Source organism: Aspergillus bombycis, assembly GCF_001792695.1.
Source record: "Aspergillus bombycis strain NRRL26010 chromosome Unknown contig00080, whole genome shotgun sequence".
Lineage (NCBI taxonomy): Eukaryota > Fungi > Ascomycota > Eurotiomycetes > Eurotiales > Aspergillaceae > Aspergillus > Aspergillus bombycis.
In genome coordinates this window covers 111,273-137,594 of record NW_019170082.1, presented here as the reverse complement: position 1 = coordinate 137,594, position 26,322 = coordinate 111,273, and the positions used below count along the sequence as shown (strand labels likewise).

The following is a 26,322-nucleotide window of genomic DNA, read 5'->3' as shown; positions in this document are numbered from 1 at the left end:
CAAGACCCTTGCTTGCTAAATGCCTCATCAATTTCCCGAAGTGGTTTTCGGCGTACGTACGGAGTAGGGCTAGTGCATTGAGTTAGAAGAAACTCCAAATTCAAGAACAGATCCATACCTATGCAACCTCCCCTCCCCCCCCCCAATCCAGCGATCCACAATGCAGACCATAAGATGAACCCTAACGACTCAAATGTCCGGCTCTACCCATCCCAACCTGACTCAACCATGTGCAGAATGATCGGCAAGAATCGGCCAGCCCGAAAGGTTCCCAAACGTCAAGCATGCTTCCCTCCAACCCCAATCAGATTTCACAATCCGTCTGATACCATGGATCCAAGATCTGAAAACCTCCACCCACCGATCCCCCAAACAGTAAGTCCAGTCTGGATTAGCACTCGGGTCGCCAGTATATCACAGCACGACCTAACCCACTCCCCATTTCCTAGAGGTCCCAGCCTGAGCCCCAACCAATCCCACAGCCAAAAGTCGAAAACCGAGATAACTCCACCCTGAAACCCAATCTCACCTGGCGACCGTGCGGGCGTAAATATCCCCACCCAGCCGAGCACCCAAACTTGATATAAGTGGTCTGGGGAAGTGGCAAAGTGCGCTGGAGCCATGGGCTGGCGATTCGCAATGTGTTTCTCTTTCGGGCTAATGTTACTGTGGGGGGCAAGAGGGGCGTGTGGACCGGAGTTATAGGTAGCTAGCTCTATTTTGAAGACTCTTACCTCTCTTATTTTGTTTATGATTTGGGGGACCGTATGCTGTTGTTCGTGTTTGCTCAGCGGGGCAGCTGTGGTGGTGGTGGTTGTGGTTGTGGTTGTTGTTGTTGTTGTTGTCGTCGGTGCTCACGGAAAACTGGGGTGTACCAGAAGATGGTCCTTGATCCTCGTAGGTCCCAATCGAGGATTGCATTCTTCAACATATAGTCTTGCCTGGACCAGCATAACCCTCTGCTATTAACTACTAGTACAACTGCTACCCTGTAGACAGCAAAGATCGACCTCCGCCAATCTGAAACAACATACATTATTCAAATCAAATTCCAAGCGAAAAAAAAAAGAAAGAAAGAAAGACAAACAACCACCCACACAGCCAGAACACACCCGACGCAGTAGAAACAGAAACAGTAACATCGCCGACCCCCAGACAACTTACCAACATCGTCACCCCCAGAAGTAGGAGTAGTAGTAAAGTACCAAGGAACAAAAAGAGTACCTCCAATCCACCCCGAAAAGTACTTTCCTTCGCAAGAAGCACGCATGCAGCTCTCTCACTTTAATCTCCAACCCCGCAAACACAATAATAGAAAAGGAAAGAAAGAAAGGAAAAAAAAAAAAAGACCTCCCAACCTACGACGGAGAATTAACCCTCAAGCCTCTCTCTGGACGGTCCCGGCCCGGATCATAATGTCTAGATGAGGTCTTTTTGCGCCTTGGGGGTTTGGTTCAGGGAGGTTGTTAATCGTTATTTGTGTTTGTGATCCTTGGATGGAGTGTTTATGGATGGAGTGTAGCTTAGCTATAGTTAGTCACTAGCTGGGTAGTTACTAGTAGTTAACTAACTAGCTTACTAGCTTTCCAACCCTTGAATGGTGGACTTCCCTACCTAGTACAATAGTACATACCTACCGGCGTCGGTGATCTGATTTGGAATTGAGGGGGACAGCAGGGACACAGAGACACACTACTAATCCAGGGAGGTAAGTGGGCACGCGAACTTGAGGAAGTTACATAGGGGGCGGAACGACGGAGTAGCAGGGAAGTTTGTAAGTGGAGGTTGCAGATGCAGGGAAATTGCTCTACTGCACGTTAACTTTCCAACACTATGAGGTACTACTTCCCTACCTTTCCTACTCGTACATCCAGTATCAGTGGGTCGCGGGTGTCCGGGGTCAGGGTATAATGATTGATTAACCTTAGCTTTTTTAGGAGATTACAGTGGGGGACCAGCAAAAAGTAAGTACATAGACAGCAAAGGCCGGACACCCCCAAAGTATGGACGAGAGTGTCGATCCCCAACCGTACGAAATCCCCGGATGGGAAGTGGATAAGAGCTGGAGCAACTTTGAGTATATTTGAATTTCCCGAGTTAATTCAAGTTTTGCTTCGGTACTTTTGTAGCGAGCTGGCGAATCAACGGCGGCAGAAAGCACACAGCTATTTACTACTAACAGTAGGTACAGTGGGGGGAAGGAAGTGCTAGTAGAAGATTGAAGTACGGACAAGGACATGTTATATGCAGTTACCCACGGGCAACTCCCTTTCAATTGAATCCCCCCAATCCCAGCGGAGAACATGGCAGTCTCACCTCCGTCGACCGTGTACTCCGTCCCCCCCATACTGGTACTCACAAACAAACGCATGTCGAACCCTGTTCAAATATCACCAAAACCAATGGACTACAAAAACCAGCCAGCCACACCATAACGTACAAAAAAAAAAAAGGATCCAGGCCAATTACCAACCCCTTACACATCAACTCCTCCAGACAACCGGAACCCAATGAGCAAGCAAGCCTGCGTCGTACGAACAAACTTTCGCCGTGAGTGGGTCCGCTAGGCCCGAAACAGGAATTCCCCCTCCAACCTGGGAAGTGGAGATTGAGCGAGGGTCCAAGTGGACTAAGCCTATTCCGGGTGAGGAGGAGAGAAAAGGACCCACAGGAGCTTTTTTTTTCTTGGTGGTCTGTGCGGGGTTGAGGGTTCCGATCGGTTGGGATGGATTTTTCTTTTTTCTGTTTTTTGACTAGTGGTGGCTTAGTTGCGTTTCAGACTGTCTTAGTATCTGAGGAGGAGGGGGAGGGGGGAGAGGGGAGGGGGGAATATTGTCGAGTGCGGGGATGTGGTTTATTTTAATCAAAGACTTGACTTAACTTTACTTTGCATATTAACTATGAACTATTATCTGAGTAGTTTCAGCTAGTTCAATTATTGTCTACTATGGGAGAAACTCACGATGGGGGAAACTACGGTAGGCCCATCAATTATTTATTAATAGTAGCTCCAACTTGTTGCAAAGGGTCTTCGGCTTCTTCACCCTTTGTTTTTTTTTCTTTTTTTTTTTTGCCCAAAGAAAAAAACAAGTCAAATCTTAAACCCTGCGGAATCTGGCTGTTTTCGGTATGGACCTCGATCTAGGTTTTGAAATGGAATATCCATGCAAGATCAGCCTAGTGGAGAGTCTTTTTTTTGCGTTCTTGTTTCTTTTCTTTCCTTTCCTTTAGGTTAAAGTTGCTGTTGCTTGGGAGGTGACAGTGGTGTAGTGACATTTCTGCTTTCCTGCTGCTTTACTGTTTGCGGCGTTTCTTGGCGGGTGGAGCTGTTGTAACCTTGTTGTTCCTGTTTCGAGCTATGTACTTGTTGGAACATACTTTTTTTATTGAGTATTTTTATTACTTTTTTTTCCAAGAGTTTCTGGGGGGTTTTTTTTTTTTTTGCTACGGTGGAGATGTTTCAAAGTATAGAGTAAAGCTTAGAGAAAACAAAAAGGGTTCAAATGTTTGGATGAGTTTTCATTTCTCATTATTGTACAAGCCAATTGAAACGCCATTCATCCCGGGGTATTGCCCTGACTGGTCCAGCGCAACTTCAACTCTTGGAAAAGAAAGCAAAGCTGTAGATGAGTAAAAATAAGTTAAAAGCAAGTAGGAAAAAAAAAAGGATGAAAGGCCCTTAAGCTACCCTATGTAGTAATGCAAGGATCATCATTGAAAGCAAAAAATAAAAATAAAAAAACAGAAAATGGAAATGGAAATGGGACAAGGTTAAGCACCGACGAGCCAGTCGTCCATTTGGACCACCTCGTCCGGCTTCCATTCGGTTTCCGGGTGGTGCAGCGTGTTGTCGAACGAGGGGATGGTCGGGTTACTACCCAAGGAGAACGAGAGGCCCTGGAAGTCGACGAAGTCCTGGTCCAGGAACGGCTGCGAGAAGGAGACACAGTCGGATTCCTTGGGATCCAGGGTGTCGAAGGCCACGTCGCTGTGTTTCGCGGTGGAGGTAGGCGAGTGCGGCGTGCTGGGGGTGGGACAGAGATCGGGAGTCGGAAAGGTGGTCGGCAAGGCTTCATTGGGAAGGCCGTCGAGGCGAGGCTCCACCCTCGGAGTGTTCTCGACGGAGGGTGTGTGGGACGGCATCCGTTGGGCAGGCGTTTGGCCTGGTTCGGAGCGGTTGCGACTATGTTGAGGCATGGGCGTCGGTCGGTATGCGGCACTGGAGGGGATCGCGTGCACGGGAATAACCGGTGCAGAACCCAGACGGTCTCGGAACTGGCGCACCGGCATGTTCATGTCACCAGGGTTGAAGCCAGCCCAAGGCGATCGAACGTGCTGCGGGCCGATGTGAGCGGGCCATGTGGGGGTCGACTGATGGGCAATGTAGGATGGCATGGGACCCGACGAGGCGGGCACCACGTTGGGATGGAATGAGGACGGGGAATGTGAGTTCCCGTCGTACGAGGGCGACATCACGTAGCTCTGGTTGCCGCTCATGGCCATGGGGCTAGTGATCGGGCTCCCACGCATGCCCTCCGAGAAGGAGCTGCGGATGCTTGAAAGGTCCAGGCTCATTTTGCGCACCCCGTCCATGGGGCCGCGCTGTGCCATCATGGAGGCCCGGCGATGCTGCAGGCCGGGTCGCATGGCCAAGGTGGCGAGGAGATTCTGTTGGAATTGGGTGTTGATTTGCAAATTCTGAGCTTCCAGCATGCGTTGTAGTTTCTCCTTGTAGCGATCATCGACTTCTTCATACATGGCCTCTTTTTCGACAATCTCCCGAGTAATCAGGAGTGCTTTGCCCGTCCGCTGCTTGTGCAGCTGAGACGCACGGTTGGCCGATTCTAGACGGGCATCGAGGCTCCGATCTTTCCGCCGAGAGGCAGCAATGAACGCTCTGGTCTCATTAGTCGGATCCCTCTAGGAGAGAGAGAGAAAGAGAAAGAGACCTACCGTTCTTGGTTTTCCTCACGGGTACGAGGGTTTGGCGAGATCTCAAACTCAATGGGGGAAGCCATGGCGGCGATGGAATTGGAATGGCCGGGCTATTGAAGGTGGATCGAGAGGGGAGTCATATACGTATCGGTGTACGGGGCTTCAGAGAAAATAAAATGGCAGGTACGATAGTATAAATATAAACAGGACTTATCTCAGCTCGCAAAAGAGGCCGCGGAAGGGGGGGGGGGGGCAAACGAGCGAAGAAGTAAACGAGACAGTAGTATTTAAATATGTAGTAGTGGCCGACGGGGCTTTTGGTCGTGCACGAAAATCCACCTCTCTTCCCCCCCCTATTAACTTTGCAGCGCAGCTGTCAAGTATATTGGCACCAGAGGGGGGCCTAGGCGAGCCACTCACTTGGAGCAAGTTCAACTTCGGATCCTCGACCTAAGGGCCGGTCAAAGTCTGGCTGCCGGCCGTTCCGTGGATCCTACTCCGGCCAAAGTTCTCGCACTGCTGGCACTGCGTAGTAGAGGGCTTAACCTTGGGTCGGTTCCGCTCGAGAGGAGTCTCTTGGGAATTTCAGCAAGTGAAGAAAAAGTACAAAACAGACTCGAAGCGAAGCGGGCATTTGCGTAGTACCGGAACCATTTTCCAGGATAGGAGGCAAATTACACGAGCACGATGGGCTGGCTTTTCGATTTTACTTCCCCACGATAAGCAGAGGACGCTAAAAGTAACACTATAACAGAAGTCGAAACATGTCCAGAGTCTAGACCAAATGGGGAGGTTGCGCTGCATGAGGATCCTCCCCAGTCGACATCACCGACCAAACGTTCTGGAGGATCTCCAGTCGGAATCCCACCTGATTCGGCCGTTAACCCCTGCAGTAGCAGGCACGAACATCAACGGTCGCCAGTTTCACCCTGTGCAGAGGATCCCAGTAACTTGGGAAAGCAAAGGACGAGCCAAGGCGGTATGCGCCTCCCCCAGATTGACTTTTGTTTTCCATCACAGCCTGTTGGTCAACGGCAGTAAAAAGGATTCCACTGGGTTTACCTGCCCTAAGACTGGGGATGGGACGTCCATTGGTAGAGCACCACCAGAGACCACGTCTATCAGTAAACTCTATGAGTTGGACCGGGCACGAAGGGAACTGTGATTGATCGCACGGACCATCTGTCCCAGAGCCCGATGGCGAAGGAGTTTAGTACTTAGCCTAACGATTTTACTTCGGGGCCTCTCGGTGATCTCCCTCTCCCCACTCACACGATGGGGAAAGGTCCAAGACCTTCCCCCCCCATGTGACTGGGTCCGGGTCTCTCAGAGGCCAGATTGGGCAATTTCATGTCGAAGCCCATCTCAAACGCCGTGAGGGGGGGGCATGACAAATTAGAGATTGCTGACGAGATGCCGCTAAGGCACTGCTAATCGGTCAGGGATCCGATTCAATCAAAGCACGAGGGGATGACGAATCCCTCCAGCATCGCACTAAGGGTTTTGATACTGTGTAGCCTCTTGGATTGCTCACCGGGGAATTTTCCAGTCACACTCTGAGAGGTTGGCAGGGCCGTCACGTTGGGCAACTCGGCGTCGATTAGGGCTACGTTCTCCTGCATGAAAGCCGCGTGCACCTGCAGGAACCCTAACAAACCAACCGCCATGAATGTCTTCCGTTGGTCCTCGGTAATTATCTAACCTGCTTGCAAGGCCAAAGGTACGAGATGCAAACCACAGGTACCCCCTCAACCCATTTCACCAGATACCATGGCTGTGCGACCGGATGATCTTCCATAAAATATTCTCTTGGCGACCGGCGACCTGCGCCTGTCCAGAGGAAGCAGAAAAACCTTGAGCCATTTAAATTGGGGACTTCTGGTTCCTCGCCATGACCGCACATCGGACCCCAAAGAGGGAATTCCTCGGGGACAGTCCCGACTCCCGGCAGATGGGTCGAGCCCATGTTTTTGCCATCAGGTTGATCTGGGTTCAATATGAGCAGAGAATCAGCATCACTATCGTTTTCAAAGAGATTCCAAGCTGACTAGCGTTACCTATCCGGGTTAGTTTTCGGCCGGACGCCACACGGATGACGCCACTCCGTCGATTGTCCGACGTGCGTTACTGTTACCGTTACCGTTACTGTTACTGCATACAGCACTTACTGGACTCAGTACCTACCAGCACAAGGCTGCCTGTAACGAACGAATCGACCGAACAATCAAAGTACCTCCAAAAGTCTATCTCTATACTTGAGCGGTACATGGCGTCGCGTGCCTTGAACATCCTACATTCCCCTCCGAGAACCAAGGCAGGAACGGCATGTACCTTTCTAGATCAAGCCAATATAAAATAGAATAAAATAAAGTAAAGTAAGGTCAAATCAAATCAAATCAAGATATACTATAGAGAGTATGAGTCCCGATCCCCCTGACCGAAGGCGGCTTTTTCCCAAACAGGCATCAGATATCACTCACGCATCAGTAGCTTTTTCTACTCGAAATCAATCAGAAAACGCTGCAAGAGGACCCAATCAATCTCACAAACTTAATTTCACCAAATATCGCTCATCAAATGGCATCAGAAAGTTGGTCAGGTATAGACAAGAATGCAGGCTGGAGAACTGAACAACACGACAGCACCAAAGTAGAAACGAATCCCGTTCGCGATCATCTCTCAATACTCTCTCTCTCTCTCTCTCTCTCCCTCTAAGCAATTCCTAACGAAGGGACCATTCCCTGCTCCTCCTTTTGCTCGTTGCCCACCCGGTACGAAACCTTGAACCGCATCTTAATGGAACTACCTTTACCCGCTTCCACGCCACTCACCAACATTTCCTGCTGCACTCCGTTGGCCTGGAGAGGAGCAATATCCCGCCCGGATTGGGGCCGAAGCTGCAACGTATATGCCTGGTCTTGCATTAGCCCCTGAACTCTGAACTCTATACATTAAACCACCGTAACTGACCTTCTCCACAGCAACTTGGAAGTGCAGCTCGCCTAGTGGCTGATTGGTGCCATTGGAAAAGAGTGCCACCATATGAATCTGCCGGGCCTGCTGGGGGTGCCGCCGCGCCACAAATTCAACCCGCAACGACGAGTTCAACACCTGCACCCGATTCGTGGTCGGGAGAGTGTTACTTTCTGGGAGAGAGGACGTGAAATCCCACTCGTCCTCGTCGGCCGCTTTCGTGTGACCGGCTGGGGGCTGCGGCGAGCTGGCTCCTGCCAGATCGAGGAGGGAAGGTGCCGCCGATGCGGACTGTTGACTGGAGGCTCCCGAGGGGAACGGACTAGGGTGTCGCGGGCTGGCAGATACCAGCGAGGCGAAAGGATCGGACGGAGGTGGGGTAGCTGTGGTGCTCTGTGGCCGCATCGCTGCGGGTGCAGGCGTAGATGATTGAGACGCAGGGCGGGATGAATTCAACGAAGCCAGGATATCATAGTTGGGTTTGAATGCCGAAGGGGCCTGCTGTATGGGCGGTGTAGAAGAAGGCATTGGGGTCACTACACTCAGTTAGCAATAGGTCGAGGCTCTTTAGAAAAACTACCTACCAGGTCCAGGTCCAGGTCCTAGGGAGATACCTCCAGTGAAGGCTGGCTCTTCTATCGAGAGGCCAAGCAGATCGTTCTCGAGAGAACTGCCGCCCGCTGGTTGCGAGGCATTGCCGTTTGAACTGGGTTCTGGGTCGAAATCGATGAGGGACAATTCATTTTTCGCATTCTTCGACACACCGGTCGTTGTTCCCAGAGTGCCCTTGGGAATCTTCGATGCAGCCTCCAGATCGCCCTTCTTGACTAGTTTGTACCGTTCGATGGTGCGGTGTATGCTGTCATTGATCTCTAACAATTTGTGGACAGCCTCTGGATCGTCGGACTCCTCCTCACACATTTTCTGAATCTTAGGGTGAGCGCTTTGTAAAGCATTGGCAAGTTCCTAAGCGGAAGACGTTAGTGGCAACTCCCCCACATAGCCAGTGTTGAACCTACCTCGAATACATCCCCTTCTGCGATTCGTTCTCCCGGTTGCTGGCTCTGTAACATCTCCTCCAGGATCTTGGCCTTCTGCTGTACCTTAGCGACCTCCTCTGCCGCCTTAGCCCGGTAGTCGGTTTTGTGTCGATTGTCAAATCCGGCCATCACCTTCATCAACCGGTTCGCTTCTTGTAAATCCGCCGGTGTGCCTCGACGGATCAACTCCTGGAGCTTCGCTGACTGGGCCTCTTTCTCTTCTTCCTCCATCTCCTCAGCGGAGCGAAGATTCTGGGAATGTCAGCTAGCTATCCTAAAACTAGCCCTGATAGGAGAACCTACGTCACTGGGATTCAAAACTGCGGCATCCTCGTTTCGGATTTCAGGAAAGACGTAGCCCTTGTAGAGCAGAAGACGGTGCATATCCCGAATATGCCCCAAATCCTCCTTGTACCTCGACGTCTGACAAATAGTCTGCCTCCATTCCTCGATCGACTCTAAAATGCGATGTTGAACCCTCGAGGGGCGCAACGCCGGCCTCTCAGGAAACCGTCGGACCAGCTCATTCAGAAACTCTTTGGTACTGATTTGAAGGTGGAAAGGGTATCCGCAATTCTTGACACAAATGTCGAGGAGCTATACTACGTCAGCCCCGCACTAGCTTCTCCGAAGATCGGTAAACCTACAGCCAACGCCAGTAAGGAGACATTTTGGTTCCGGGAGTTGATCAGACGGACAATCTCAAGTGCTGCTTCACGGGGACTGTAGACCGTAAGAATGCGCCATCCTACTGGATCGACAGCGACTCACGCATTGCCTTTCTTGGAATTGATCAAGTCCGCAACTTCGAGGTTCAGGGCAAGGTTGGGTTCGTAGTGAGAGATATCGCAAGCATGGCCTAGTGAACACGCACAAGAGGAGTTAGAATATACTCTTGCTACTCAAGTAGCGGGGGTGGATTGGTAACATACGAACAGCTCGTTGCAGCGGAGTTAGGCCCAGGTCAGCATAGGCACCAAAGCGGTCCCTAGCTGCCATTCGTGCTGATGCGGCCTCCAGGGTGGTGACGGGAAAGGTAACGGACAATAATTGAAGCCCCTATGGACAATGTCCGACCGGGGCGCAGGGACGGAGACAAAGGAAAGAAGGCGAAGTGATAGGGAAAGAAAGATAGATGCTGGCCAAAAGCAAGTTGCGGGCGCGGGCGTCACTTAAACTCTAGTTGGGTTGAGCTCCACGTGTTGGCGCTTCCGTCGCCGCCGTCTTTCCTTCTATGAACATACATGAACTACTCATTGAAACTAGTCCTCCGCATCGATTTGACCACCTCTTCACCTTCCACATAAAAACTCTTCCTTGTGAACTCGAGGGATTAGAAAGTAACGAAATTATCATTATTTCAACCTATCTTTCGACATGGTCCGACATAAGAAAGACAACTACGCCCGCGGAGGCAAGAAATTTTCCTCAACACCCGCCCACGTCCAGTGCCCCGCGGCGACGGCGAGTCCTCCGACAGGCTCCCTTTCAAAGCAGCATGTTGGGATCTGGGACACTGCGACCCGAAGCGATGCTCGGGCAAGAGATTGATGCATTTGGGATTGATGCGGGAGCTAGGTATTGGACAAAAGTATCCAGGTGTCGTCGTTTCGTACGTAAACCAATTTTCCCCCTCCATACTTTGTACCCCCCTCCTACTGCCTTTCAAAGATCACTTCGCTTTTCTCGCTTCTCTAGTAAACTAACAAGGCGACTGCAGTCCGAATGCGAAGAAAATCATCTCCCCTGCGGACCGAGACATACTAGAACAATATGGCGCTGCAGTAGTGGAATGCTCATGGGTAAGATTGAAGGAAGTACCTTTCTCGCGCATAGGAGGAAAGTGTGAAAGACTTCGTATGTTGACCTTCAAAGCTGCTTAATAGGCGGTGTTGATCTACATACTAATAAACCCAGTGCCCTATCTCGTCGCAGCCAACACAGTGAACTACGGACGGCCATGGCGGTTAAACTGTGTCGAAGCCCTGGCAGCCTGCTTCTGTATTTGCGGTCATGAAGATTGGGCTAGAGAGGTTCTTAAGCATTTCAGTTACGGCGAAGCTTTCCTCGATATTAATTCGCAACTCCTGAAGCGATACGCCGCCTGCGCCACAGAAGAAGACATCAAACGGACCGAGGAAGAGTGGTTGGCTAAGATTGAGAAAGAATACGAAGACAGTCGTGTCGAAGGTGCCGATGATATGTGGACAGTGGGAAATACGAACCGGAGGGCAGATGATTCTGATTCCGATAATAAGGATAGCGAAGATGATGAAGAGGGCGACAAAGACAAAGAGAAGAATGATGAAGAGGAAGAGCCGGAAGAAGAAAAAGACCCTTTTGCCATTTCGGATGACTCTGAAGAAGAAGAGCAGATGGCCGAAATCCGCCGCAAAATTCTCAACTCCAAGTCTTTTCAGAATCCTACGATTCCCGACAAGCCCCAACCTGAGAAGATCACACGTCCAGATGCAGGGCCGGTTGAAGACTCAGACGCCGAGTCCGGGTCTGCGGGTGGGAGTGACGACGAAGCGTTTGACAATATCATCGATGCGACACCGGTGACGGATCGGACAGGTATTATTGCTGCGACCCGGAAAAAAGGGAACGACACCCTCAGCGCGTCGTTTTCTCGAACGGTGATTAGTGCTCCTAAGCGGTGGTAGCTCTCGGTCTGATTTTATTCTGCGTCTTGCTTGCTTTTCTTCGAACACTCTTCGGGATTCAGGGGGGGAGCAGGAAACAGCCGCATATTGGTAAAAGGACAAACCATTTAATGTACAGATTTTATGACATATGAGGTTGATGAAATAAAAGTTTACATAGAGGTATTATTTTTCTTTCTTCTCTCTCTCTCTCTCTCTCTCTCTCTCTCTCTTTTCTCTTTTCTCTTCAATGTCGTCCATCAGCCTTACAAGGGCAATATGTTAAGAAGCCGGGTGGCTGTACCTTCGAGGCCGGACCAATGAGACAGACCAATGAAGGCGAACTGTTTGATTCCCATGATCTGCTCCGCCTACATCTTCTTTCCTCCACCCTGCAACACGACAATGATGCCAAATGACAACAAACAGAACCTGGGGGGCAAGAAGCCAGGGGCAAATGGGACGCATTCACATAGTAGCAGCCGGACTGTTCACTGGCCAGCGTCACTACAGACCCACGTTCCTGCAGCATTACGTCTAAACTGGAATTTCGCAGGCGTTGGTTCGATCACTTTCACAGCTGTGCCTTAGACGGTCAGGCGCCGCGGAAAACCGAGAAATCTGATAGGGTCACAAGCAACCCCATGCTGACTTGGTTGTATCGGGCGCCAAGCGATGAGCCATCACTCGCCGGACTATACGACAGACGACCTCTTTCATTCGCGGTCACAGCTAATCTATTACCCGCTATAGAAAAGTCCGCCCTGACCTTTCGTTCGCCTGACTGTTCCTGATGATAATGACTCAGATTAATTTGCGCTCGAACCAGTATGGCTCATTGCCCCGTGGCTCAGGACCAATACGATGAAGTACATGCGAAGATCAGGAGGACTATCAGCCTCGCGCATATTTGCTGGGTGATATAAGAATAGACACAGGGAAAGTACCGCAATTGACTCCGAGCTTGTTCTGTGAACTATTAGTCTCTGGTTAATTTTTCTCAGAACAGAGTGCTCCGGACTCACTTAAATTACGAAACCATCATCGCTCGGTGGACTATTTTACCTCTTACTCTACCTTGACATCAAAAGACCACTTGTAACACCCTCAGGATGGCATCATCGACCGCTCAAACGAAACACCCCCCAGTCATCCAGAAGCTCGAGCGCTTGGGGTACCGCTCGTGGAGGAGAGATTCGATGCTATACTTCCTGACCTCCTTCCTATGGAAGCAGCCTTCGCTTCAGGCAGTAGATACCCGAGAGCATACAGTGTGGTTATTCGATAATACTGCGTATCTACGCACAACCCCCATTGCTAAGGGGCTGAAAGAATCGTGGCACGCAGAAGTCGTGGCTTGCGTTTTTCGAAAAGACAGCCGGAAGGATATGAGTAAGATCGTTGCCATGATTGCGGATCTCATTGGCCTCGACGGAGAAATAGGCACCGAAAGGGAGACACGCCATCAAATAACCCGACGGTTACAGCCTTTCCTATATCACGTTATGCCTGCGCATATGATGATGCTCGAAATTCCGCAGCCGAATAGCACTACGATCATCCAGCAACTTGGCCCGACAAACAGCAATGGCATCAGCAGTCAGGTGGTGAATATGGGCAGCCGTCGCATCGCAGATGGAATTGTAGTTCGCTCGTATCTCCGTGGCTCGAGAGACAATATCGCAATGCGAACCTACTTCGCTGGCCCAAAAGGTTGGCTCGTGATATCAGATATCGATGATACGATCAAGTATACCAAAACCTCCGAGTCTACTGGAATTCTTCGGACAACCTTTGTCGAAGAGCCGAGGCCTATTGCCGGAATGCCTGAGCTATATTCTCACATACACAGAGAACTTGCGCCAGCATGGTTCTATGTATCCGCTTCGCCGTACAATCTGTATCCGTTCCTGAGAACGTTTATTCATACACATTTCAATCCTGGGACTTTGATCCTCCGAGATTCCTCTTGGCTGGACGTCAGTGAACTGGTCAAGTCATTTACAGTAAATACCATGGAATACAAGGTAAAACAAATCGAGAAAATTCGACGCCAGTTCCCTCAGCGAGAAGTCATTTGTATCGGCGACTCAACCCAAAAGGATCCGGAAGCGTACGCAGAGATCTATAAGAAGCATCCACATTGGATCCGCGCCATTTGGATCAGGAAAGTCACCGATGTCCCACATCTAGAGGATCAAAATTCTCCAGAGAGGTTCGAGGCAGCTTTTCAGGGTGTTCCGGACCGAATATGGAAGGTATTCGAACAAGCCGAAGCAGTGTTCGACTTCGTGGGTGATCTAAACGTTGACACTACCACGCATGCCTCTCACGAGACGTATTAATGGCAAGGATATATTCACAGCAACAGGTTTATCCTGCATGGTGTGTTGCAAGCTTAAGGCGAAGCATAAATAGCTGTTGCTGATATAAGCAGAAGTAGATCCTCGTTAGTTAGTTACGTCAACATGAGATTATCTACATCACCGGAAGCCTGGCGATCCCCACAGCTCGCACTCAGAACTTAACTCTTAAATGAGTTGCTTTCATTACAGAGTTGCGAAACTTACTTCATGGGACGGTCATAACCGGTGTTGACGGCACTTTGGTGCACGATACTGCAATTGAGAGGCGAACTCTGTGTTGGCGGGTTATATACACATTGCTCCGATCGGGGTTATAGTCATCGTCCAAATTAGAGAAAACAGAGTAGGGCCGACGCTGTATCACACATATACCCTACACTAAACCATAATGAAGCCAGCAAAACCCTTTTCTACTACAATGGACGAGCAAACGTTCGTCCCGGGGACTATGAGAGCCCTATATCACCGACCGGCTTCTACTGCCATCACCGATCAGACGGCTTTGGATGCGCCCAGGGTGGATTCGGGGATGATCTTCGACACGGACTTCCCGGTGCCAAAGCCAGCGGCAAATCAGTACCTCATTAAGGTTCAAACAGCGGCTTTCTCCCATGACGGACTAAGGCTCGCTCGAACCCTCCATCCGTCAAAATCAATCCCTCAGATTCCCCTACACAACTACTGCGGCATAGTCATTAGTACTCCCACCAAGGACCACAATAAACCAGATGGCCCAAAGTTCAAGGTCGCCGACACCGTCTTTGGGCTCATTAGCAACACCCGCGACGGCGCCGCTGCGGACTATACACTCGCAACCGAAGATGAGATCGCGTTGAAGCCGAAGAATATCAGCGCCGCCGAGGCATCTACCATCCCTGGACCTGCTCTCACAGCATGGCAGGCTTTGTTCACATACGGGGGCCTCGACAACGGCGATGCACATCGTGAGCTGCGCATTCTGGTGACCAATGCCCGTGAGAACGAGGTCGCTGCCCAGGCGCTTCAACTGCTCCGAGCTCGATCCCTCTTTCCACACTACCGGCCATGGATCTGCGCCACCTGCTCATGCCCGGAGCACGACGGCTTCCTACGCGACCAAGTCCAGGTGGACGAGGTCATCGACGCCGCGCTCCCCTTACCGCAAGACTTCGACCTCGCCAAGATCTTCCGCAAGAACAAATGGGATCCAGTCGACATCATCCTCGACTGCGCCGGAGAACAGATGTTCAATCTCGCCCACTCATCCGACGTCGTCAAAAACAATGGCATCGTCCTGACCGCCGTAGACGATACAGCCGTTCAGCCCAAGACCGCCGATAGAGAAGCCCAGACCCAGAAACAAGGTCTGTTCAGTCGATTCGTCGCCTTGAACCCGGATGGCAAAGCACTAGCCCGCATTGCGGAACTAGTCGAAGAGGGTTCCATCCGAGGTCGGGTTCAGAGTATCGTAGATCTGGCCCATGGAGTGGATGTCCTAGCGTCTGAGGCAGCTGGTGCTGGTGGAGGTAGGAGAGGAGGCATGATGGTCTTCCGGGTGAACATTTGATCTTTATCTTTCTCTATCTCATCTTTTCGGATATTTCTTTTATTTGTTTGTTCACATTCAGTACATTGATTCCATAGCATCGAGCGGCATTTAGTTGACTTTTCTGATTTTCATGTAGAATGCTACACTGTTATCTTCGTACTTGGTAGCCTAGACTCTTTAAGTCCTAATCTACGACTTACTCCAACATAAACATGATCAATATCAACAATACTCACATTAAATAACGACATACCAGAACGTAGAGAAAACGGTTCTTAAACCATAGCCAAACATGGGAGGGGGAAAAAAGGGCAAAATAGACAAATTCAAGCATACACACCTCAAGAGAACGAAACAATCAGCACTCACCTTCCACGAACCTGATATACACAAGAAAGGCAAGAAGTAAAAGAGGGAGTAAGACAGTGATCTTCAGATCAGAGAAACAGATCAGCAAGATAAGGTACAACAGCCATCAATGAATAAACATCATGAAGAAGAAAAGAAGTTAATTGATCGATTCATTAGATGGGCAAAAATCGGTAAAAATAAGTTCGTAGACAAGAAGGGTAAGAAAAAGAAACATAGTAAGGGGATGAAAAAAGGAAAATCATGAAGACACTGTTCCAGCCTATTCTCCTCCTACTTTCTTGCTTTTGTCTGTTGCTCTTTCTTTTTCATATTCCCTTGAGCCGCAAACCAGTTGGCTTCGCCTTTTTTTTTTTTATCAATCGGGACATGGGATGCGGGCCTTGTAAAGGATGATGGAATGATTGGTTGTGTCTTCCCTTTCTCTTGTGCTTTTCTGGTTCTCTTTGTCCATAATTTTGGCTTGCGTTGATGGCTAGGTATGCTTCGTGCGCGATTCTATGGAATACACATGCCCTGATCATCTGAACGGAAAGGATATGCTCGTAATGCTAACGTGGTCGACGGGAAAGAAAGCCATGGATAAACAGACAAGAACAGATCGAGGGAGATCAGAGAAATCGAACATTTCGTAGAAGAATGCATAGGACCGTATTCGACGGCTGAATCATATAAAGTCACTCCGCCCAATTCCAACCGCATGCCGGAAACTACTGCTAAGTAGCCAAAATAGCAAAGTAAAAGAAGAACTCCTGCTGAAATTTTCTGGGAGAGGGATCAGGGGAATAAATAAGATGGACGGCGAAGGCAAAGAGTGGAGGGACAGAGGGTGGTGATAGAAGAAAGCTCCTAAAGCAAGGAGTCGAGTCTAGTGAAAACGCTCAAACATGCTGCAACAATCTGTGAGGCTTTCGTTAGTGGCTGCGAGTCAATAGTCTGCAGAAGGAAAACGAGCATACCTCCAACTGAAGCTCTCTGTCCTTGGCCTTGTTCACCTCCTCGTTGATTGCCCCCGCCAAATTAGCTCCAATTGCCTGCGAACCACCCGCCCGCCGGGCAAATGGCCACTGGGAGTACTCTGCCAGTAACTCATCCACCTGCGCAAAGGCTCTCTCCCGAGCCTCATGGCTCATTGTGACCAGAGCGTTTTCCAAGACGTTCGCCGCGTAAGCTGCGCATACCATCGTGATCGTCCGCAGGTAGCGGAACTCGGAGTCCTCAGGAAGCCACTGGTTAGGCGGAAGAATCACAGTTCGATTGCTGCACACATTGCGCACCCGACGGTGGAGGTCGTCTTTCGCGCCGCCGTCGGCGACAGGATGTGTAGCCATGTCAAAGAGGAGGAAATTGCGTTTCTCGGTACGAAGAATGCCCTTGTCGACAAGACCCTTCGCCAGACGTTCACGCACTTGCTTCAACTGGTAGCCAATCTTCATCAAGTTCCATGTTTCACCTGCCACGCGTCCCCCGTTAGCACCCGGGGCCCTCTCGAACATCGAACATAAGAGAGCATCAAGTCGTACGTACCACTCATGAGATCAATCCAGGAGTTCACACTCATCTTCTCACTCGACTTCATCATCTTCAACGCCTCGTCCAGCAAGACCTCCCCAGTCAATGTATCGTCGACGACTTCAATCACACGATCGGCCAGGGGGAAGCGCCGTCGAGAAGAATCCTTCTGCATGCTAATACGACCGCGGAGGGCCAATTCTATCACAATACATCCTCTCAAAGCGTACGAAATGTTCTCGTTCCAGAAAGACAGATAACCCTAGAGATTTCCCGAACCGGCGTCAGCATCCAGACTGGGTATCGCAACGCGCCATTCCCTGGCGTAAACGAGTAGGTACGGGCGCAAGACTAACCTGTTTATCTTTCAACCCCAGCAGTAGTACTTCCTCCATCAACGTCAGCTTGGGCTGCTTGCTTCGTTCCTCGGTCTCGCTGAGGTCTCTGGGGTCGAATGCGATCTTGTGTCCATTCTCGGCACTGGTGAACGACGTCTCGGGGATACGGTTGTCCAAGGAAGAACCATTTCTGGAGACTGGCGAGGAGACTCTGCTGTCATCGTTCTCGTCTGCGCCAGCGACTCGACCGCCACCTCGTCGGCGAGTCAAGCCCCCGGCTGAGGCCATGAGGAGATAGGGGATCGGAGTTCGGGAGCGGAAAGGAGAGCGAAAGAACGGTCGGGAAGAATGTCAGGAACCGGAATCTATACCGCTATGACCTGCGACATAGACCGTTTACCAGATTTTTTGAAGATAGCGTGCTTGACGGGTGAGGGAAGAATATCCCGAAAGTTTGCTGGGCGGGTAATTGTCAGGGGGGAGAGAGTGGGAGGAAGAGGAGGAGGAAGAAGGACACGAGGCGGAGAGTGTTGCAACTGGAACTGTCCCGAAACGGTCGATCAATAGGAATAAATTCAGGCTGGCCAGATGGAGTCCCTTGCGCCAAACAGACACCAGAATAGAAACCCCGATGGTGTTTTGGAAGTCCAAGAAATTCTCGATTGGTATTAAGTTAACGGCTCATTTCCAACTTTTGTTCCTCCCCTTAGCGTCAATGCTTCTCCGGTGACGGACCACAAAAACCATGTCATAATTTATCTAACCTGGAGGGGACCCATAAGTTCCAATCTCTATATAGAGCATTGGCTCTCTCTCTCTCACACACACACACACAGATATGCAACCATTGAATCATCTATTTACACAATAACTATCGAACGAAAACCATTCCAGCTACAGGCTTTCCCCCCTCTTATCCGTGTATATTTCTAAGATTTTGTCTTGTTCGCTTCCACTTGTTCCGCTCCACGTCATCCTTCGTGAAAGTCGTCAGAGCAACACCGTTTCAGATCCACTCTTAACTTGTCTTAAATTTCAAGAGGCTGGATGGCATATACAACATGCCCAATCCATCTTGAGACCCGCATCAATTCAATCACCGAACGTACAACACCAGTCCTACATGCTAGAGCGGTTTATATCAAAATATTGGCGCACGCATAGCGAGGTCCTCAGGAAGCCTGGTAGCAACGCACACCCAACAGTAATCAATCAAACTGCATTCAAGATGATATACACGATATAGTAGGGTGAAACAACACCGGCATGTATCAGCATACAAGTAGCGTTTCCACGCTGAGACCCCATGTAGATGCACGCCACCGTCCCCTTCTTTTCTATCTAACCCGCAAAATCATTCAGACCTTCGTATTACATAATTTAGTGGGCTGCGATACCAGTTAGTCGTGGTCAACTCATACACGTTGACATTGTCAAAGCAAGGCATGACTTACCATCGGGCTGAGCAAGGATGTACTCAACAGCCTTATCAACTGTATCAAAAGATGAGTATATGGACGATCACCGTATTCTGCCCATCAAAGGGCCTCATTCAGATAAGACTTACCACTGTGGATGGCATCGGCATCCTTGTCGGGGATCTCAATGCTGAATTCCTGTTCGAGATAAAACGTCAGGATTCAACTCCAGGCCAATATAATAGGGAACGTGCGATATCCATACCTCCTCAATGGCCATAACAACCTCCACGGTATCCAAGCTGTCAAGTCCAAGGTCGTTTGCGAAGTGAGAAGCGCCGTTGATCTGATAGATTTGATTCCCTTAGTTCACTGCTCTGCGTGCGGGTCTAAACCGGCCCATCAAACGCCCGGAGGCAACAAATGTGAACTAACCTTGCTGGCATCGGAAACCTATGCGATAATTGGATACATTAGCCATTTTTCAAGTTTCCCGTAGATGATTCTGGGATGGTCTTCGTTTCCGAGGCGGGAAAGTAAGTCGACGTACCTTGTCAAAGTTCTTCAGAAGGTTGACTATCCGACCCTCAGCTTCCTCCTTGTTAAGACCGGCAGGAGCGGAGTAGAGACGGACGCCCTGGTAGGCAAAGCGAGGAGCGAATTGAGCGGCAGGAGCGCTGCGGATCTGGAAGGTAGCCGGGGCCCTGACGGCACGAGGCACGGAGGCCCTCAAAGAGCGGACAACAGCGGAACGGAACATTGTGTCGGTTTAAGAGGAAGTGGAAGAAAGGCGCAATTGCCGGGGAATTAAGTAGGAAAGAGAAAGGGAGGGCGGTGGTGACGAGAGAGTAGTGTCGGGAGTGGTAGGAAAGATGGACTTATGAGACTTGGAGTTTCTGAAGTTCTGCTTTGGCGTTGCGGCTCGGGGGAAGCAAAAACCTGCGGCCGGCCAATCACGGGGCGGCAGAAAGAAATGACCTAAGCCGCCGGCAAACCACCAAAAGCGACTTTCGTGAACCTCTTCCCAGTTGTCCTGTTCCCACTTTGACCCCCCAATTGATTCCCCTCACCACTCCATTCCTCTTCTCCAGTCCGCTATCTCATCCCCCGCCATGGCCTCCTCGAAGTCGGTCGCGAGGCTGGTCGCCTACCGCCGGCCTGCGCCTTCTCTGTTGACCTCTTCTTTCCGTCCCTTAGGTTCAACCGCAAACTTCTCTTCCTCGGTGTGCCGGGCTGCTACCCCAGCTGGTCCCCCTCCATCCGGCTTCCGTCTGGCTCCCCCCAAGAAATGGGACGAGACTACCGAGTCCTCCTTGGACAAGGCCAGCAAATACTTCCTCATGTCGGAGATTTTCCGCGGCATGTACGTCGTGTTGGAGCAGTTCTTCAGACCACCGTAAGTCGCCCTCTCCCGCGCCTTATCAAGCTCTTCCAGTCGCCTAGGGCCAATTGGTATCCCTTGCGGTCATATACTACTGCTGTATATCCTGATTGCGTGCTGGGACATGCTACTTGGGGCTCTCGACCGGTCAAACAGCTTGACTGATGCGATATCATACTCCAGTTACACTATCTTCTACCCCTTCGAGAAAGGCCCCATCTCCCCTCGTTTCCGTGGCGAACACGCCCTGCGCCGTTATCCCACCGGTGAGGAGCGTTGCATCGCTTGCAAGCTTTGCGAAGCTATCTGCCCTGCTCAGGCTATCACCATCGAGGCCGAGGAACGTGAGGACGGAAGCCGTCGGACGACCCGTTATGATATCGATATGACCAAGTGCATCTACTGTGGCTACTGCCAGGAGAGCTGCCCTGTTGATGCCATTGTTGAGAGTAAGCACCAGCCATCCTAGGATTAGATCTCTTGAATACCGTGACTGACCTGCTGCGACACAGCTGCCAATGCTGAATATGCCACCGAGACCCGTGAGGAGCTGCTGTACAACAAGGAGAAGCTCCTGGCCAACGGTGACAAGTGGGAGCCTGAAATTGCCGCCGCTGCCAGAGCTGACGCTCCCTACCGTTAAAACAATACCAGCTGCTTTCATATCACAAGGACACTCTTGAATCCGGTGTCACATCACGTAAATCCACCTTAGATAAGATGGATTCAAAAGAATCTTATCATAAAAATCAGATAAGGGAAAGACAAACTTTTCCTTCAGAGGATATCCAAGGGTCGACACCCTCATCTTCCCACTTTGTACATATCTAACGCTTAGCCTGCTTCATTACCAGATGTACTAGTCGGGTTCACAGGGGATCCCAGTCACTAGAATTCCGGCTCTGTTCTTTTATTGTCTTGATGTTGGAGGGAAATCCTGCATGGCTTGTTCCTGTTTTCTATACTGTTTTTGTTAGGGAATAAATCTAAGAGTACTTCATTTTCTTTTATTTCAAATCTTTTAAAGGTCCCCTACAAAAGAGATGAGATGAAACCAAGAAAACTCCTTTGAAATTTATGAATATCAACAGGTGAATCGCTGCCTATGCACATATGCACAAATAACAAGATAACCCCCCAAAGAAGCCCAAACACCAATTCCCACACTCCTCGATTTTCTTTTACCTTTTGATCACTTTTGTTCTCCGCAGAGCAAGTGCTCATCATCAAGGGCTGCTGCGGAAGGATATCTTTCTTTTTAGATACATAAGTTGGTATTACATACTAGTCACTGTTCATTTCTTTCCTCCAGATTTGCCCTTGAAGCTTCCCTCGAAACCGGGTCTAGCTTTCTTCTTGCCTGCGGCAGATTTCTTGCCCTTGTTACCCTTTTCTTCGCGGCGTTTCCGGAGGTTGTCTTCGCGCTTTTGTTGTTTCGTTTCCTTGCCCTTGCGAACGGTTTCTATGCGCTCCTTCCATTCACGCTCGGACTTCTTCTTGGCAGATTCCTTACGCTTAAGAGCCTTCTTCAACAGTGAAGTGTCATCCCGGACTCGTTCACCGTGAGCGCGCTTCTTGGCGTTCAGCCACATGTCTTTCTCCTCGAGTTCAGCACGTTTCTCGTCGTCCATGCTATCCAATCGGGCCTTCTTAGCCTCAACGGCTTTCAAGGCTGAAGCGGGGTCATGGGGGCCATGGCGCTTGGGCTGATCGCGCACGTTGTTCAGACTGGGATCAGCAGTCTGGCCATCGGCGAAAACGACACGGCCGAAGGAATAATTAGCAGCGCTAGAACCCACCGACTCGGCTGGGGAGCGAGGCGAGGCGAGAAGAGAGCCCGACCCACCTGGGGAGAAGCGGCGGGCCAATGCCTCGTCCTTCACCCGTTGCTCTTCCTCCCTGGCCTTCTGTCGTAGCTCTTTCTTGTGCGCCTTGCGTTGTTCTGCCTTCTGTCTGCGGGCCTCGATCAGCTCTTGGCGGTTCCTCGCGGGCTTGCCGTTCAGCCCGTCTGCATGACGGGCTGCGCGAAGCTCATCAAGACGCTTTTGTAGTCGTTGCTTGAGCTCTTCGGGTGTGGACTTGAGAGGCTTTTGATCGGATGATGAGTCCTTAGAGGCATCGTTAGGAGCAGATGGAGGGACAATAGAAGATATCGAAGAGGCGCCCGATTGAAGAGCGGAGGCATCGAAACCAGGGGAGTTGGGGGTAGAAGAAGAGGAAGACTGTTCTGTTTGCTCTGGGCTGAACTCGAGAGCGAGACCTTCGGCCTCTTCTTCATCAACGTCATCATCATTATTGTGATCCTTTACAGGTGGCTTTTCTTGCTTCTTGTTCTTATCACTGGCAGACTTAGACTCTGGCTTCTGTGCAGCATCTGCAGCAGCTGTTTTAGCCTCTTTATCTTGCTGTTCTTTCTGCTTTTCCTTCTTGGCGGCTTCTTTAGCTTCCTCTTCTCTTTTTGTTGCTCCTTCTTCTGTGCCTTCTTCTCTTCCTTTAGTTTCTTACGTGCTTCTGCCTCTTCTGACTTCGCCGGGTCTTCGGATTGCTTCTGTTTCTTTGCTGCGTCGGCCCGCTTCAGGCCTTCCTTAGGCATTTCTGAGCCGAGTTCTTCATCCTCAGACGATGCGGCCTCATTTTGACCATCTTCTTGACGCTTGCGTTTCCGGGCGTTCTCTTCCATTACGTCTTTAGCGGTCTTCGCGGCATCGGGGTCCAATTTCGCCCGTTTCGCCTCACGAGCTTCCTCTTTCGTCTGCTTCTTGCGTTTCCATTGGTCCTATAAAGGATATGGGTGGTCAGCCACGCCTGGCGCAGAACAAGCCGGAGACCGTGGGGAAAACGGGACAAAAGGTATCAAAGACAGCAGGCAGTAGAAACACATACACTACCATCCTCCCCATAATAGTATTTCGCCGGAATCAACGACAAGAGGCCATCAAAAGCCTGGGCGTGGCTACGCAAGCGGTCCTGTAGAGCCAAAAAATTTCCCGATCGTCAATTTTCAATTCTGGGGCCGGAATGCAATACCACAAGAATCATGGACGAACAAAGGGAAGCAAGCCCACATACCTCGATATCATCCATTTTCTTCCCACTTGAATCGGAGATTCACAGCAGCTCCGTTCCGGGTATTATGTAGGATTGGGTGATTGTCACCTGGACGTTGAGGGGGGTTTCTCGAAGCATGGACGCGATACTCTTGAAAAAATTGGGTGGGCGGTTCGAAATCTTGGCGTTCTTTTTCTCCGCTTGCTTTTTGCTGGTTGTTCACCGCCTGCCACATCGTGGGTTTGCTGACTTATCATATCGACTAACTTATTCTAACTTTATTTGTGTTGAGTGTCTCAGTTCCATACTTCTCGCTAATATCCAAGATCTACTAATTTTAACTGAAGCCGGAATTGGTCAATGGAAGAGGTGCTTTGCTCTGTGGTTAAATGTCCCCATACAACGACGGCATTTCTCTGTATGAGATCATCCACTTTACTCCAATATCAACCTGACTGACCGCCCTACATAGAATATAATTCTTTTGTGGTATACATAACAGTGACCGCCCAATAATAACTCAAAACTGAACACCTCACCGATCCGATTTATCCTTGTTGAGATACAAGAGAGCAAATACGCACGCAGTATTCCTCTTGGTTTAGCACATATCCGTGACCCAATTGGCATTCCACTATCCATCTTCAATCTAATCCAATCTAAGGATGCCTATGCAAGCTCCGATGCGAAAACACCCTGCTGTATCTTCCATACCTTATCTGTCAACGGGTGTGGCGACATATATCTAGGGAGAACCCCCCCCCCCCCCCCCCCCCAAAACATGTTGCACTTCCTGTGCTGTATCCAAATCCAGGCTACTAGTTCCAGCCATGTAGCATATGACGACTTATGTCCTCCTCGTTTATGGGTATAAAAAGGGTATTAGCACGCAATGAATCATCAAAGCTCAACCGTCAATTCCTCAGGAATATCCAACACTGGGCAGTCCTCGCTCCGGATGTCCGTGATATTGTCATACGGGAACGGAATGGTCCAGATCAGATCAAACCTACAAGAACGGCCCAGTCAGTACAAAGAACTCTCCTCCTATAATTAACGCCTTTTTTTTTTACAGCTCCTCAACCACCAAGATCAATACCAAGAGGAATATGAAGACCAACATACCGATCGTCCGGATACTCAGGCGCATCATCATACCCCAACGCCTGAACCAACTCCCTCATCTTTTTATGCCGCCAGGAGATCAGGATATTGCCGGGTCCGTCATAGTCGTTGACTGTTTTCGCAACGCAGTGGACTTTGTTCCGCTTGCAGGAGGTGTCGACGGTTAGACCGAGGTCTGTGGCGAGTGGGAGGACGGTCTCGTAGGAGCGTCTGTGTTCTCCATCTGTCGGATTGGTTAATTATCCTGTACATGGGCAGATGATTTTGCTCTTTGTGTGTAGTGCTGTGTGTAGTGTTCAGATTAGGGGTTTGTAGGGTTGCAGAGAATACTTGCTTTTCTTAACATGCGGTGCCATTATATGGCCAATCTCGTAAGGTGAGGCTTCCCCGAACACGCCCCGGACGCATTCGGCTCGTTTCCAACCATCTGCGTTTAGTCCACTGTCTAGGGGATCGCCTGACTTTTCTCCATGACGGATGAGATATACTGTCGGGGGGTAGGAGGCATATGTTAGCCCGTGCAAAGCTGAGAAAAGAAAAAGATGCAAAAGTAAATAAAGAGTAGTAGCCATTTTGTGCCAGCTAGCTAACCTAGTCTATAGGCCTAACCAGAGAACAGAAAGAAGGGGGAAAAAGCATTATAAAACAGCTCAGGTGAACTCCACCCCCTTTTAAACTCCATAGCCAAAAAGAAAAAGAAAGCATTATATCAACAATACCCCCCCGAGAAAAGAAGAAAAAAAATATCCGCACGCGTATGCCATACCGCAAATTATCTCCACCAGCCGCACGACAGCCCTACATCATTCGGCACAAGGGGGGTTGCTGATCCGGTCATCTGCCTAAGATGAACAGCTTTATATCCGATCTAGTGGATACCACGACGAACACCATGAGCCGGGTTGAAGAGCCATTCGTCATAGGTCCTCAATAGACACCCTGCTAGCACGGGGTGAGTGGTTTTGTTAGGAGGTCAGGCGCGACCCGCAAAAAGTAAATATATTGGATCTTAGGCTGTTAGTATGACCCTTCGCGCGCTGAGCCAATCCGGGTCTGCCGTCTTCTTGATCGTCCATGCAGCCGCGGAAGTCACATGATGAGGGCTTTTCCCCAGACGTCTGATTTTTGAGTTGAGATATTTATTTGTTCGCGATGGATCTTTGGTATGGCTGGGTTTGAAATGTGTTTCGACTGATGGAGTAAGCGTGTGTGTCCTGGTGACCCGCAGTTTGCGCGTGCAGGATGTAATGGTGGGAAGCTTGGACCTTATGTAGTATGATGATAGGAGGGTTAGGGCTGATCTATTGCGTTGGGCGACAAAGAGATTTGAATTTTAATACTAGGGAAAGTGAAGAAGTTGGTGATGGATGATTATGTATGAAAAACAAGCTCCATACCCCGCATACCTATTTAAACCCCTATCTTGAGCAGGACATTCCCCAGGAATGTATCCAAAGGTTGGTTAGTACAAGCTGTCACGTTTCATAGAACTTGTTTGCTTGTCAGATCCTATCTGTAGTAAGATCTTGTTTGTTGGAACTATGGCAATCAATTGAGGCAAGGCTATACAATACAATGTATGATGTTGGCCACCAACCCACAGGCATATGGAAAAAACATGTATTCCTAATATCACACTGGGCA

General features: G+C 50.0%; 10 protein-coding genes across 10 annotated transcripts; 4 read left to right on the top strand and 6 right to left on the bottom strand.

The window, feature by feature from the left end:
- Positions 1 to 3,771: 3,771 nt before the first annotated feature.
- Positions 3,772 to 5,018, bottom strand: ABOM_007535 (uncharacterized protein; the record flags this gene model as incomplete). The annotated part of the gene is made up of 2 exons (XM_022534664.1): positions 3,772 to 4,897; positions 4,954 to 5,018. The coding sequence occupies 2 exons, from the start codon at positions 5,016 to 5,018 to the stop codon at positions 3,772 to 3,774; spliced, it is 1,191 nt and encodes a 396-aa protein (XP_022386651.1).
- A 2,628-nt stretch (positions 5,019 to 7,646) lies between these two features.
- On the bottom strand, positions 7,647 to 9,947 carry ABOM_007534 (VHS domain protein; the record flags this gene model as incomplete). The annotated part of the gene is made up of 8 exons (XM_022534663.1): positions 7,647 to 7,847; positions 7,906 to 8,444; positions 8,493 to 8,874; positions 8,928 to 9,200; positions 9,252 to 9,545; positions 9,596 to 9,671; positions 9,720 to 9,807; positions 9,881 to 9,947. The coding sequence occupies 8 exons, from the start codon at positions 9,945 to 9,947 to the stop codon at positions 7,647 to 7,649; spliced, it is 1,920 nt and encodes a 639-aa protein (XP_022386623.1).
- Positions 9,948 to 10,446: 499 nt separating this feature from the next.
- ABOM_007533 (RLI and DUF367 domain protein) lies at positions 10,447 to 11,614 on the top strand (the record flags this gene model as incomplete). Its single annotated transcript, XM_022534662.1, has 3 exons — positions 10,447 to 10,526; positions 10,669 to 10,805; positions 10,866 to 11,614. 3 exons carry the CDS (start codon positions 10,447 to 10,449, stop codon positions 11,612 to 11,614), a joined length of 966 nt encoding a protein of 321 aa, XP_022386653.1.
- Positions 11,615 to 12,705: 1,091 nt separating this feature from the next.
- ABOM_007532 (phosphatidate phosphatase App1 family protein) lies at positions 12,706 to 13,938 on the top strand (the record flags this gene model as incomplete). The annotated part of the gene is made up of 1 exon (XM_022534661.1): positions 12,706 to 13,938. The coding sequence occupies one exon, from the start codon at positions 12,706 to 12,708 to the stop codon at positions 13,936 to 13,938; it is 1,233 nt and encodes a 410-aa protein (XP_022386652.1).
- A 409-nt stretch (positions 13,939 to 14,347) lies between these two features.
- Positions 14,348 to 15,505, top strand: ABOM_007531 (NADP-dependent oxidoreductase; the record flags this gene model as incomplete). The annotated part of the gene is made up of 1 exon (XM_022534660.1): positions 14,348 to 15,505. One exon carries the CDS (start codon positions 14,348 to 14,350, stop codon positions 15,503 to 15,505), a length of 1,158 nt encoding a protein of 385 aa, XP_022386605.1.
- A 1,200-nt stretch (positions 15,506 to 16,705) lies between these two features.
- ABOM_007530 (GOLPH3/VPS74 family protein) lies at positions 16,706 to 17,994 on the bottom strand (the record flags this gene model as incomplete). Its single annotated transcript, XM_022534659.1, has 4 exons — positions 16,706 to 16,756; positions 16,816 to 17,309; positions 17,384 to 17,630; positions 17,725 to 17,994. The coding sequence occupies 4 exons, from the start codon at positions 17,992 to 17,994 to the stop codon at positions 16,706 to 16,708; spliced, it is 1,062 nt and encodes a 353-aa protein (XP_022386654.1).
- A 1,092-nt stretch (positions 17,995 to 19,086) lies between these two features.
- On the bottom strand, positions 19,087 to 19,884 carry acpA (acyl carrier protein; the record flags this gene model as incomplete). Its single annotated transcript, XM_022534658.1, has 6 exons — positions 19,087 to 19,094; positions 19,161 to 19,199; positions 19,274 to 19,322; positions 19,390 to 19,470; positions 19,560 to 19,577; positions 19,675 to 19,884. 6 exons carry the CDS (start codon positions 19,882 to 19,884, stop codon positions 19,087 to 19,089), a joined length of 405 nt encoding a protein of 134 aa, XP_022386616.1.
- A 352-nt stretch (positions 19,885 to 20,236) lies between these two features.
- On the top strand, positions 20,237 to 21,148 carry ABOM_007528 (NuoI/complex I 23 kDa subunit family protein; the record flags this gene model as incomplete). Its single annotated transcript, XM_022534657.1, has 3 exons — positions 20,237 to 20,520; positions 20,689 to 20,954; positions 21,018 to 21,148. 3 exons carry the CDS (start codon positions 20,237 to 20,239, stop codon positions 21,146 to 21,148), a joined length of 681 nt encoding a protein of 226 aa, XP_022386617.1.
- Positions 21,149 to 21,800: 652 nt separating this feature from the next.
- ABOM_007527 (putative 60S ribosome biogenesis protein Rrp14) lies at positions 21,801 to 23,589 on the bottom strand (the record flags this gene model as incomplete). The annotated part of the gene is made up of 4 exons (XM_022534656.1): positions 21,801 to 22,954; positions 23,011 to 23,281; positions 23,389 to 23,472; positions 23,575 to 23,589. The coding sequence occupies 4 exons, from the start codon at positions 23,587 to 23,589 to the stop codon at positions 21,801 to 21,803; spliced, it is 1,524 nt and encodes a 507-aa protein (XP_022386639.1).
- Positions 23,590 to 24,453: 864 nt separating this feature from the next.
- Positions 24,454 to 25,150, bottom strand: ABOM_007526 (putative phosphoglycerate mutase family protein; the record flags this gene model as incomplete). The annotated part of the gene is made up of 3 exons (XM_022534655.1): positions 24,454 to 24,562; positions 24,679 to 24,901; positions 25,141 to 25,150. The coding sequence occupies 3 exons, from the start codon at positions 25,148 to 25,150 to the stop codon at positions 24,454 to 24,456; spliced, it is 342 nt and encodes a 113-aa protein (XP_022386640.1).
- Between the last annotated feature and the right edge of the window lie 1,172 nt (positions 25,151 to 26,322).